This window comes from Lampetra planeri, chromosome 43 (assembly GCF_965212315.1).
Source record: "Lampetra planeri chromosome 43, kcLamPlan1.2.h2, whole genome shotgun sequence".
Classification (NCBI taxonomy): Eukaryota; Metazoa; Chordata; class Hyperoartia; order Petromyzontiformes; family Petromyzontidae; genus Lampetra; species Lampetra planeri.
This window is the reverse complement of record NC_136149.1, coordinates 9,790,666-9,803,592: the sequence shown is the minus strand read 5'-3', so window position 1 is coordinate 9,803,592 and position 12,927 is coordinate 9,790,666. Positions and strand designations below refer to the sequence as shown.

General features: G+C 48.4%; 1 protein-coding gene across 6 annotated transcripts in view; it reads right to left on the bottom strand.

The window, feature by feature from the left end:
* Positions 1 to 238: 238 nt before the first annotated feature.
* LOC144732707 (uncharacterized) overlaps positions 239 to 12,927 on the bottom strand; it is a 91,005-nt gene continuing 78,316 nt past the window's right edge. For 5 of the 6 annotated variants that reach the window (XM_078614288.1, XM_078614291.1, XM_078614289.1 and 2 more), the window contains 5 exons: positions 12,687 to 12,801; positions 9,716 to 9,922; positions 9,230 to 9,366; positions 8,526 to 8,727; positions 239 to 6,472 (listed from right to left, as the gene is read on the bottom strand). In XM_078614288.1, coding sequence (XP_078470414.1) covers positions 6,396 to 6,472; positions 8,526 to 8,727; positions 9,230 to 9,366; positions 9,716 to 9,922; positions 12,687 to 12,801 — 738 coding nt within the window. In that variant the 3' untranslated portion in view covers positions 239 to 6,395. Of the gene's footprint in view, positions 6,473 to 8,525; positions 8,728 to 9,229; positions 9,367 to 9,715; positions 9,923 to 12,686; positions 12,802 to 12,927 lie in introns of those variants that run through there. The other variant, XR_013588227.1, reaches the window with a different exon arrangement.

Here is a 12,927-nt window from a genome sequence, read left to right as displayed (position 1 = left end):
GCATCCTCTCGGGCGCGCTCCCCCCTCTCTTCGCGACCGCTGTGGAACAGTGAACTAGACAGCCAACTCACAGTGACAAAAATAGTTAATCAGACAATTCACCTTCCTTCCCTTATACGTCTCTGCGCATACATTTGTTTTTTTACACATCCCATTCAGGGCCGGATTAAGATTGTGTAGGCCCCTGGGCTACATGTACTGTGTGGCCCCCAATAATATATTCAAAAGGAAAACAACGTTCAAGAATAATGTAATTTATTTTTACAAGGCTAACAACAAATAAAATTCACCATTCACAAGTGAAATAACTTTTCACTTAATCTCTGGAGGCCTTCCAGCTGGCGGAGGACCCTGGGCTGCAGCCCCAAAAGCCCATGCCTTAATCCGGCCCTGATCCCATTAGCCGATCATGGTGCTGGATACATTACTCACTACGTGAGGTTATGGCCATCATAGGCGCTTGCTAACAACACTTGCCCCAGCAGTGTGTTGCAGGCTATACGGGGGATCTTTGTCAGTGTACTTAAGATGATTTATATTATGTAGCTGCTATAAATTTCCACATAAGCCACTTTGTTGACCTATCATGTTTGGCCAGGTCGCTTCTGAAAAATGGGTTAATACCTCTGTGGGCATCATCTGGTAAGATAAAAATGAAGTCTAGTTTTATTTGTACATATAATTTAAGCAATTTGTTTACCTTTTCTATACTTAGCACTCCTATCGTATTTTTATAGTTTTGTTCTTGTAACGTTTTGACCCCGTGCTGGATATCTCTGATTTAGAGCTTCATAGCTCATCGGATTCATCCAGAAAATCAATAAATATTCTGATTATGTCTATGCGTATTCGCGCGTCTGTCCACAACTGCACATAAGAGGCATTCTCAGCTCCCGCATCGCAAACATCGCCACCTTTCTCTCACCCTCCCCATCCCAGACCCCAGTGCACGAGGGACCAGACTTTGCCTCGGCTTCTCACATTGACGGCTGCCCACACGCACAGCAGAAACGCTCTGTGCTCGCATGATTGACGCTGCCACTCAAAGGCCCCATTCATTGCACTGCGCCTGTCATTCATTTGCAATTCATGACGTGGGAGCGCGCGCGCGTTCGTGTGTGTCCGTGCCCGAGTGGGGAGCAGTGGCGCAGCAGCTGGCGAACCTGGCCGAATTCGATTCCCGCTCACTGCTCAACATCCGGTGTCCAATGTGAAAGGATCCTGGGCCTCCCCTCTGTCGGCTCAACCTTAAATATATTGAGTTGTGTATAAAACATCAGTACTGGGGAGACAAAGGCGGCCGAGCGTAGTGCTGGCCACGCATCCCTTCCGTGCTTGCGAACAGCACTGCCCCCATAGTCTGCTCTTGTCCTTCCATACGTCTGTGCTCCCCACCTTAACGAAACCGCACTGACCAGCGTGGTGAAGTATGGTCAAATAATCCACATAACCGACCCGGCGTGGGCGGTATATTGCGAAAAGCGTGACCACATATGGATCATGCCTTCATATGGCAAGTCCAGCTTCTCTAATCACAATGTAAAAACATAATCCTTTATTAGCCACTTTATACAACGAACACGTAAGGAAATGTCTAGAATTCTGAACACAATCCCTTATTTAACCTTCACCGTATAAAGCGAGACAAAACATTCAGCCAGGTCCAATCAACAGGAGTCGTCCTTTTCCTGTTGTTCAACATCACGTAAATAATTAGTTTCCCTGATTTCACGTTCGATGAAGAGCCGCCGTATTATGGAAGGAGTTTCCACATCTTGCAACCAAGATATTCATCTCGAATGCTGACGGCGACACGTGTGGTCCATTTGGTCCGCAAACTCGAGTTTCGTGTCTCACTCGCACCACCTTCCGAGAAGTGAACCCTACCCACGACGTTGGACTCGGCGCTCGACATAGCGTCCGGCTCATAATGGACAAGTCGGACACCACCGAGACACTACGCAACAACATGAATTCGTGCAGCAGTGGCGGCTAGCAGCAGCAGCGGCGTCTGAACCAGAGGTCGCAATCGGGTACCCGATACCCATACCCGGCTACCCGGCCGGGTACGGGTACCCGTTTGCGACCCTGGTGCGGCCGGGTACGCGTACAGGTAGGCCGTGAGTCACTGGTGAGTAACCGTTTGTCACTCATTTCCCAACGTCTCGTCTCTTCTCACAATTCAAGTTCCTAGAATCAACCCACCCACGCCTGCAACATGGCTTCATCCCAGAGGTCGCAATCGGGTACCCAATACCCGTACCCTACCCGATACCCGGCTACCCGTACCTGGCCGGGTATCGGGTACGGGTACCCGTTTGCGACCCTGGTGCGGCCGGGTACGGGTAAGGAATCAAAACCCGTTTGCGACCTTTGGTCTGAACGCAAGCACTATCTCAAGTAGCGGCACAGCAACAGCTGGACATGGGCATCCAGAAGTGTGGACATTATTTAAATTAACAAAATAAAGAAATATAATCTTAATTTTTTAATATGAACAATTACTTATTTCTCCAGGCGGTAGTAGTTACCACATACAGAGGTGGCTACGACACACGTGGTCTGTATTCCAGCACTAGAGGCAGTACAGAGGGCTGTATGTATATGTACGTTGAACTTCTTTCGTAACGTACGTAAGCTAACCTTGCTAATCGAAGGTGCGGGGGAAGGACAAGAGTGTTGGCGGATCACACAGAGATGTTGCGAAGCGCCCCCTTCCAGGAGCGCATACCCTGGCTCGCCAGTAACAATGTGGACTCCACCTGTTCCATCTGTATGGGATAGAGCGTTGCCCCGTCGCATGTGTGGGTGTTCTCCAGGTGCTCCGGAATTCTTCCACTGATTGTCCGATAAAACCTTTATATACAGGGTGGCCCAAGAATTAGGACACACAGGGTCATTATATTCGTTTGAATAATTTAACAAACGTTCAAACTGACTTCCATCAAATGAATACGTGCAAAAATTATATTAAGAAATTAATTAGCCGTTTTAAAAAAGATTACACTGTGTAATCTTTGAACAATCATCAATTATATTTCGTCTCAATTAATTCATGGTTCTTGGTCAAGTTTTGTAAATGACAGATTTGATGTATCCCCACAGGAAGAAATATTGATATTAATAATGACAATAGATAACAAAAAGTTGAACACGTAGACTTTCGCGACCAATATTATCCATAATAAAGGTTTTTGGGTTAGATCGCGTCAGTATAAATGTGTCGTAACCCTCCACCACCCGACACAGCCAGTAAGGTTTGTCACGTAAACAACGTGCCAATTAGCTACTACAGCCCACCGGTGTGTTGGAGATTAAATCCACAACATTTAAAATTTGAATACGTCTCTGATCTCTGCACCTGATGTGTTCAGTGATGACGTCATCTTGCTCTATTTAAGAACAGAGGTAGATTGGTTCACTATTCTGGCAAATCGCCCAATGATGCTGGATGGGTCCGAGCATAAAGCTAGGACCCATCTTTAAAAGGGCTCTTTCCTATATAACAAAAAAAAAACAATTAAATGTTTTAATAACCCTGTGTGTCTGACTTCCGGGCCACCCCGTATAGAGAGCAGCAGAGCTTGGGCGATTGTTGGCACTCGCTCAGCCGGTGGCCACGTTCGCACTCGCTCGTCTGTAGCTCCTCGTGTCTCCGAGTCGTCCTCTCTCTCCGAATATTGTATGGCGGCGTGTTAAACGTTGAAATTATTATCATTATAAAATAAAATAGGTTATTTTTCACACATCCCATCAGCCAAAGTCTTCCGGCAGTTAATTTATTTCAGCAGCAGAGCTTTAAGACAGCAATACCCTGGACTGGATTTAACATTCAGTGTCTCATCAGCAGCCATGACTGCTTGAACCCAGGAGCGAGAGCTGAGCTTGGAGCGGTTTGACAAGAAAGAGACAGCGTTCTGCTAGGTGTGATTAAAGCCCTGAGCCATCAAAGACAATGGCTCCATGAAGCTAAATACGCAGACAATACACCTCTTTTACGTATCTGGCATTGTGGCTGATGGAATGTGTAAACGATGCTTGAAAAAAAATAATGTAGAGGGGCAGATACGTGGAGACACTGTTTGCTTAGTTATTTTATTATAGTCTCCAAAACACTCTTGATTAGGTTTTGTTGTGTATCAAGAGTTTTACGTAAAGCTAGGACCCATCTTTAAGAGGGCTCTTGCCTATAAACATCTGGCAGTTCACCACCATTGGCTCAGGAAATCTTGACTGATGATGAGACAATGAACGTCAAAACCAGTCAAGCGTTTTTCTCGTGGTGAGCCAATGCTGCTGAAATTATGCACTCCCAGAAGGCCGTGTGGCTGATGAGATGTGTAAAAAAAAAGTACATTTTTTTCATGTGGAGGGACAGATAAAGGGAGAAGATGAATCGTCTGCCCATCAACGAAGGGAAGTGACTCCTTGGATTCACTGCGGGCTGCGTCACCTCACAGACCGAGCAATCACACCGCACGCGTCCCGCAAACCACTGATCCAATCAGCAGAGAAGTGCAAAATAAAATTAATTGCCCAGAACTTTGAACTCAAAAAAGACTACTACTGTGCCCACAGTCCCCGGCTATTGCACCATAAACCCCAATCAGGACAAGCATCACTGGTGGCTACAACTGATGAGTTCGAATCTTGGGAGTCAAACCCATCATCATTACTCTGGGGTTGATAAAAAATAAACAACTACTTTGCAGGAAAGCAGCATGGGTCATCCTATGGGAAGACTGACCTCTGCCATGGGAATGTGGAATTATCCAACACTGGCTCTGAGCTGACCATTGACCTGGAATGTAGGGAGCGGTGGCCAGAGGTGGGACAAAGTCATTGTTATGCAAGTCCAAGTCGAGTCGCAAGTCATCAAATTCATGACTCGAGTCTGACTCGAGTCCAAGTCACATGACTCGAGTCCACATGTCATAGGTGGGACAAAGTCATTGTTATGCAAGTCCAAGTCGAGTCGCAAGTCATCAAATTCATGACTCGAGTCTGACTCGAGTCCAAGTCACATGACTCGAGTCCACACCTCTGGCGGTGGCACAGTGGTTAGGGCACTGGACTACAAACCCGGTGACCAGAGCTCAATTCCTGCTCACAATCAACATCGATGACGAATATCTGAACCAGTTCTGGGCCTCCCTTAGACCGACTCAGTCTTAAATGAGTTACTGGTGCGGTGTGTAAACCTCGCCAAAAGGGAAACAAAGGTGGCCGGGCGTGGTGCTGGCCACCCACCCTCTCTTGTGCCATAACAGCCTTCATAGGTGCTCCCCAACAGCACTTACCCCAACAGTTTGCTGAAGTTAGACGGAAGATCTTTGTCTTTGTTACATGTGTGAATGTGGGTCGAATGTGTGCCTGTGTTAACATGTGTGTATTAACGTGTGTGTGTGTGTGTTAGCGTGTGTGTGTGTGTGAATGTGTTATATAAATATCTACTCAGGGATAACTGTTCAAATGCCCATACGAGACTGTTTGGAAACAATCTTGATTTAAAGCTTTCGTGACTGCATTTGTCTCTCATTGGACATGCTAATTTCTCTGCCACCCCCCCTCTCTCTCCCCCATGCCGCTGATCTCTATACTATACCTCATCACAGAGGCGTTGTTTCTCTGTGTCTCTCTCTCTGTGTGTCTCTCTCACTGTATATGTCTGTCTCCGAGCTTGCACCTGATGGTTGCTTGTGCTGCAATCGAAACGTCGTGATTTTTTTTCCTTTCTACGTGACTTTACCGAAAGAACCAAAGAGTGTTTGGAAACATTTGTAAAAAAAGTTAAATCTGGAAAATATTTTAAATTGCATTTCTACCCAGGCCCCTTGGTATCCATGGTGTGCACAGTGTCATCTCCAACTACAATGTCATCTACCCCGTATTCCTGGCCTCTCTGTGCTGTGTGACGAAGGTCCATCAACGGAAACGTCGCCGATTACATGCGCTATTCAGTATTACTGACACACGTGTGTCGAGTTTGTTATATTATGCTGAATTACATCGATTCCTAGGCTCAGGGCCCGACTTGCGCGTGCAAGGAGCAATGCTTTTCCGGGGTCACTGGTTCGAATTGATCTTGGCGTGGCGGTTATAATGGGGTACACGTTTCTTAAACGCCCCCCCACCACCTCTTGCCACCCATACAATTAATCGGGCTCACCACGGTCTACGATCAGCATTGCGTGTGGCAGAGTGAAGTGTTCGAACCCTGACCCTCTTCCAACACATCTGGTTAGTGTGTAGGACATCAAACAGCACACGAGAGCTCCCTCTAGTGGAGGATTTTCCTTTTGCCTTGAACACGGTCTTCCCACTGAGCTGTACGGCGTGGTCTGTGTGGTGTCGCCCACTGTGCATTGTGTGTGTGCGTGGGCGAGTGGCTCCCTCTAGCGTAACCCGGACCAGCTGGGCAGATAGGAGACCCAACCTCCTGACGTGCCACCCGAGTCCAGCTCCTCCTCTCCTAAACAACAACAAAAGCCAACATTCACTACTAAGTGGAGGTGACATCACCACAGCGACTGTGCCAGCCTTGGTGCACTTTGAGCCCATGTAAAGTGTTGAAGGCTCGCTGGCAGGAGGTCATGGGACAGACCCAGGAGAAATGGGTTGACTGACTGTCTTGCTGCGTTTTAGCTGCCCAGTGCTCCACTCGTTATTGTGAGCTTTGCTCCGCTGTTGATTGTTGTTGGAGGGCGACTGCCTCCAATTGCCCAGACGCATTCACCCCAAGCCGCCTCCACAGAGGCTGGTCTTAATACCACTGGTATCAGTCATCGGCAAGTCCAATCAGCTCTACATCCTCCTGCACCACATCGGCTCCATCTCTTCTCTAGCATGTGCCATGCCAATTTCGCCCCTTCTATCCATCTAAACAGAAGCTGCTTTGACATATGGTGGCTGGACATGCGGGCTACATGACCCAGCCAACACAGTCTCGCTTACCAGAGGTCATCAATATCTGTGAGATCCTCACATAATCCAGTCTAGTTAAACCCAGGATGGATCATAGGCAGGCCAGTATTGAAGTCCCTTCAGAGGGGTCCACGTTTCAGAAGGGAGGCCATAATTGTGGCTGAGAACACCTGGAGCTTTGTATAGAGCAACAGGCCAGGCAGCTTCCACACAATTATGCAGCCAAGGAATAGATAATATAATAACACTGAAATGATTAAAAGTGAAACCTCTGCTGTCAAAACGGACCGAGTCATTAGCACACTGCCCAGGTATGGCAACTTCTACACTCTTTCCACAACCGCCCATCACTCATGGGGAGTTAAGAGTGTGGATTGTTTGTCAGTTGCTTTGTTTTTGTCTGGCTAATGGTAAGGCCCCACCTCTTAGCGGTACATTACAGGTTCAGTCTCTAACTCCTTCTCAGAATGAGCTGCAATTACGATATTTGCATCGTGCATAGTATGGTTCACCAATATGGAGCCATCCCTTGACTGCACGCAGGCATAGATCAGCCTCCCATTGTTTCTGTATCAAATGGAAAGAAATCCCTCTAATACAGCCATGAAAAGCTTCTCAAACTACGTGGTGTAAGAAGATATTAATTTTTTTAGGAGCCAGAGGACATCCCTTTCACACCCCAAGGTGAAGGGGGAATGGCTAAGACTTCTGCCCAAGCAGCTTTACGCGGGCATGCCCACTATTATGAACGTCCTTAATCACTGTACACACAGAAACACGCAAAAATACAAAACAAAGATTCCCATATAGCTTCAACAGATTGTTGGGGCAAGGTTTGTTAGTGAGCACCTATGAAGCCTGGCACGGTGCACCAGGCGGTTGGTGGTTATCACTACGCACGGCCGCCTTTGTCTCGCCAGTGGCGATGTTTTAACAGGCCAACTATCGTACTCATTTAAGGCTGAGTTTACCTAGGAAAGACCCAGGACCGGATTAGACATTCTCTGTCACCGTTATTGGTCGTGAGCGGGAATTGAACTTGGTGACTCGGATTCAAAGTGCAGTGCGCTAACCACTGTGCCACTGATCTCCACACACAGAAGCACACACACATGCACGCAGGGACAAAACCACACTGGATTAGACAGACGCATGCACGGAAAAACACACATGCACAGACAGAAACGCACAAAAACAAAACAAAGATCCCTCAGTAAAGCCTAAACAGACTATTAGGGCAAATTCTGTTAGCGAGCTCCTATGAAGGCCAGCAAGGCAGACGAAGGGGTGGGTGGCGAGCATCAAGCCTGGCCGCCTATGTCTCTCCAGTCGCGATGTTTACGCACTGCACCAGGTACTAATTTGAGGCCGAGTCGACTTAGGGGAGGCCCACGACCAGTTCAGATAATCGTCACTAGTTTTGGCTGTGCGCGGGAATCGAACTCAGGTCGCCGGGCTTGTAGTGCAGCGCGCTAACCGCGACACTACCACTCCCCACACAGAAACACACGCACGGACAAAACCACGCATGCATGGTCAGAAACACACATGCACAGAAAGAAACACGCATGCACGCACAGACAGAAACACACACCACGCACCGTTGGCAATGTGAGCGAGAAGGCCACGCTCCTCAGGGCTGAGCCTCAGCAGGGTGTGCAGCACGGGCAGCAGGGCCTGGCGCTCGCTGCCCGGTGGCAGCGATACGAACTTGAGCAGCACGTTCTTGAGGTACTCAAGGCTGGAGACGGCGCCGTCGCGCTCCGCGTTGCGCTCCAGCCGGCGCACCTCACTCTTGAGCACCTGCAGGGCGAGCGCGAGGCAAGCAGCAAGGTTTCGGCTTTAGTTGAGAAGAGGCGCCGCAGGGCGAGCATGCCGCCGCGTGGCATGGACACCTGGGCAGCAGCTTCTGGTACGACAGAAGTCCTCCATTTTTCTCTCACGTCACGCGGAGCGCAGGCGAATCGGCGGTGTGAGAGAAGGGAAACATGAGATATGTGTGTCCCAGAGATGCTTACGAAGTTATGCAGAAGCGTGAGAATGATGACAGGGGGTCTATGGTGACAGGAATAATTCTTAGACGAGTTTGTTTAGTTCCCCAGGAGAGAGATCAAGATACCAGGATGAGTCTCATGAGTAAGAGTCACACGTGCAGTGACGTGTGGAGTGACACGTGGAGCGAGTGCGGAGTGAGGTGCACAGTGAGGTACGCAGTGACGTGAGGTGCCGAGTGATCGGAATGAGCGTGAGGTGACAGTGCGGTGAGCGTGGGGCGGGCGTGGGGCGAGCGTGGGGGTAAGGCCACCTTGATCTGCTCCAACAGGACAGCGTTGGTGGCCTCTGCCTCGTGCAGCACCTCGCTCAGGTGGTCGGCCCGGCGCGACGCGGCGCCCAGCGCCAACGCCAGCTGCTCGCTCGACGGCTCAAGCCCCACGGGGCCGACTGGGGGCAGGGGAGCAGGGACAAGGGCAGCCACGTGTTAAGTAATGAGAGCCAGGCGGACAAATCAACACAATGGTGTGTTTTTTCCCACAAAATAAAATGTTTTCACCTATTTAGGTCGGTGCTCGAGTGGGTGGTGTGGCCAGCACCACGGCCTGGCTGCCTTTTTCTCCCCAGTGGAAAAAATGTACACACCACACCAGGTACTCATTTTAGGCCAAGTCGACCTAGGGGAGACTCAGAACCTGCACGTATACTCGTCACTGATGTTGGCCGCGAGCGGGAACTCAGATCGCCGGATTCATAGCGTGGCACGCTAACCGCGACACCACCGCTGGTTATTGCTCACCACTCTTGACATCTGTGCTGTTGAGGAGTTGCTCCAGCGAAGGAGACTGCTGCGGGGTGGGGGGCAGGGAGGGGGGGCACGGTGGGGCTCGGGGCCCCGATTCCTCCATCCCCTCCCCCTCTTCGCGAGCCGCCACACCCCACGAGCCCCCCGCCTCCAGCACCTCCCGGGCCCCTGTTCGGCCTGGGGCCTGTGCTGAGGCCTGGGCTGCAGATTCAGGCAACGGGGGCGGGGGTTGTGTACGGAGATTTAATCCTTTCCCTTATTATTGAAAAAGGAGCCTACTTGTTAGCATATTTATTCTGTTACTTGCATGCTCCACAACAATGTTAACTATTACGATGTAAACTAATTATGGACATTATAAAGCATGTGAAAAATGTGAGACAATGATACACATTGAACGTGCTTTTGGGATAAATCGTTCGACTGTTGGGACAATTTTAAAGGATAAGGACCGAATTATGCAAAATGTGAAAGGTTCTGTGCCAATGCAGTCCACGATGATTAGTAAGAAAAGAAGCATAGCGATTGAAGAAATGGAAAACTCTTGTGTGTGTAGCTGGAGGACCAGCATCAGCGTTGAATGCCTATAAGCCTTATGCTAATTTAGGAGAAGGCCTTGAGTTTTTTTGCAGATCTAAAGGCGAAACAGGGCGAGAGTGTTGCTGATGAGACATTTACTGCTAGTCATGGTTGGTTCCACAGATGTAAGGCTCGTGCGAAACTGCATGGTAGCAGCCAGGGAGTTCCCGAAGGCTCTGTCGGAAATCATCGATGAGGGGGATTACCTGCCACAGCAGGTGTTTAATGTCGATGAGACAGGACTATTTTGGCAGAAAATTCCAGATCGGTCATGCATTGTCAAAGAGGAGAAGAATATGCCAGGTTTCAAGGCTGCGAAGGACAAGCTTACTCTCTTACTTGGTGGAAATGCTGCTGGGAACTGCAAACTGAAACCCTTGTTAGTTTAAATTTTGACCTTGTTAGTTTGTTATGCCTAAAACCTAAGGGTCCTCAATAATATTGCCAAAGGTTCACTGCCTCTTGTGTGGAAGTCTAACCCTAAGGCCTGGGTGACTCAGGCCCTCTTCCAAGATTGTTTTTTTTCCATCACTTTGTAACTGAAGTGGAAATATACTGCAACAATAACAACCTGCCCTTTCAAGAACCTGCTGTTACTAGATAATGCCCCTGGTCATCCATCTGTCCTGGGCAGTTACCATGCCAACATCCAGGTGGTGCACTTTCCTCCCAATAACACTTCTCTCCTGCAACCTATGGACCAAGGTGTCATATCTACTTTCAAGAGATGCTACCTGTGGATAACTTTCAGAAGGGTGTGAAGGCTACAGGAGGGGAAAGTGGAGTGACGCTGAGACAGTTCTGGAAGGACTATGACATTTACAAGGCAGTTAAGAACATTGATGCTTCCTGGCATGAGATCACAGCTCCCAACATGAATCGTGTGTGGAAGCAGCTCTGCTCCCAGTTTGTTCCTGACTTCTAGAAATTTCAGGAGAATGCAGATTCAGTGATCAACAAGCTGGTGGATATGGTCAAGGAACTACAATTGGATCTGGAGGAAGAAGATTTCCAGGAATTGTTGGAATGCCACACTCAGGAGTTGACCAACAATGATTTGATGGAGCTGGAGTCACACAGGGTGGAGGATGAGGTCACTGAGGAGGAACAGGAGGCCGAGCAAACTAAAGGGTTCAACACCAAATAGCTGGCTGAAGGTTTCAGCATGATTGAGAAGGCACTGGCCTGTTTTGAGTCTCAGGACCCAAACACTGAAAGGTTTACCTAGGTGTCGGCAGCTGTTCATGATGATATTGCCTGTTAGAAGTTGATTTATGAAGGGAAGACAACTGTGCAGACATGTCTTGGTAAGTTTTTCAAAACACAAGCACCAAAGGGAATTAGCATCAACATCTACAAAACATAAAGAACCAGTGGCATCTACATCTGCAAAACATGGAAAACCAGTGGGATCTACATCTGCAAAACATGGAGAACCAGTGATATCTACATCTGAAGAACATGAAGAACCAGTGGCATCTACATCTACAGGAGATTATACAACTTTTAAAGTCATTCCCTGTGTTTGGTGTACACGCCGTCCAACATGTTTGGAATCGACAGCAATAAAGTTTGACTCGCGAACAAATCGACATACGAACAGACCTCTGGAACCTAACTCGTTCGTAAGTAGAGGAGTCCCTGTACTGCTGAGAATCCGGTAACGCACTTCGAAGAGGCCGAGTGTGCGGCTAATGGGATGTGTAAAATAGAATGTATTTTTTTTATTTATGTGGAGGGATAGATGTGGGAAGCAGGTGTTTGTTCAATGAATATATGTTAAACTTCTTATGTACCGTACAAAGTCAAGCGTGCTCACTGGAGGTGCGGGGAAGGACAACAAACTAAACACAAAAATTCTAGATTTGAAGCTTTCGTGACTGCAAGGATTCATATTCTTAGGTTTTTTCGGTAAAGTCACGTAGGTAAAAAATTAAAATTAATAAAATAAAATAAAAATCACGACGTTTCGGAGGCAACACAAGCTTCCGTCTTCAGGTGGAACCGTCACAGCATGATAGCTGTATCAAGTATTTTTATTTTACTTTTATTAATTAAATTTTTTTACCTACGTGACTTTACCGAAAAAACCTAAGAATATAAACACAAAAAGCCAGTTCTAAACAAATTAGTTTATAAATATTAATTATTTAAAAGCGCAAAGCTCAAAGTGGCTTCCCAATATCAGAAGGAAGAGCGTTTCAGACGGCCGCAGAAGTGCATCCAAAAGCGCTGCGTGATGCGGTGACCATCTTTGTACGATAGCCAGCCACCCCTCACTGGAGCAGCTCCTCCACTCGTGTTTGGGATAGGGTTGTGCATGTGTGCGTGCTCGCGTGTCTGCATGTGTGCACGTGCTGGTGTGCGCATGCGTGCGTGGCTTCACCAGTTACCGCCGGGCTGCTGGCGCCGAGCGCCTGTGCCTCAAGACGGCTCATTCGGCCGTGCATGTCGTGAGCGGCGCGGCGACTCTCGTCCCTTTCTGCCTCCGCTCGCTTCACCTGCGCCCGCATGGGGGGGGTCACCGGACGTTGAACCGTTTATGGTTTTTCCGCACACGCAGAAACGTCAGCAGCACCGGACGCAATGCATTTAGGCTCTTTAGCCTCTTTGGATTTCTTTCGCAG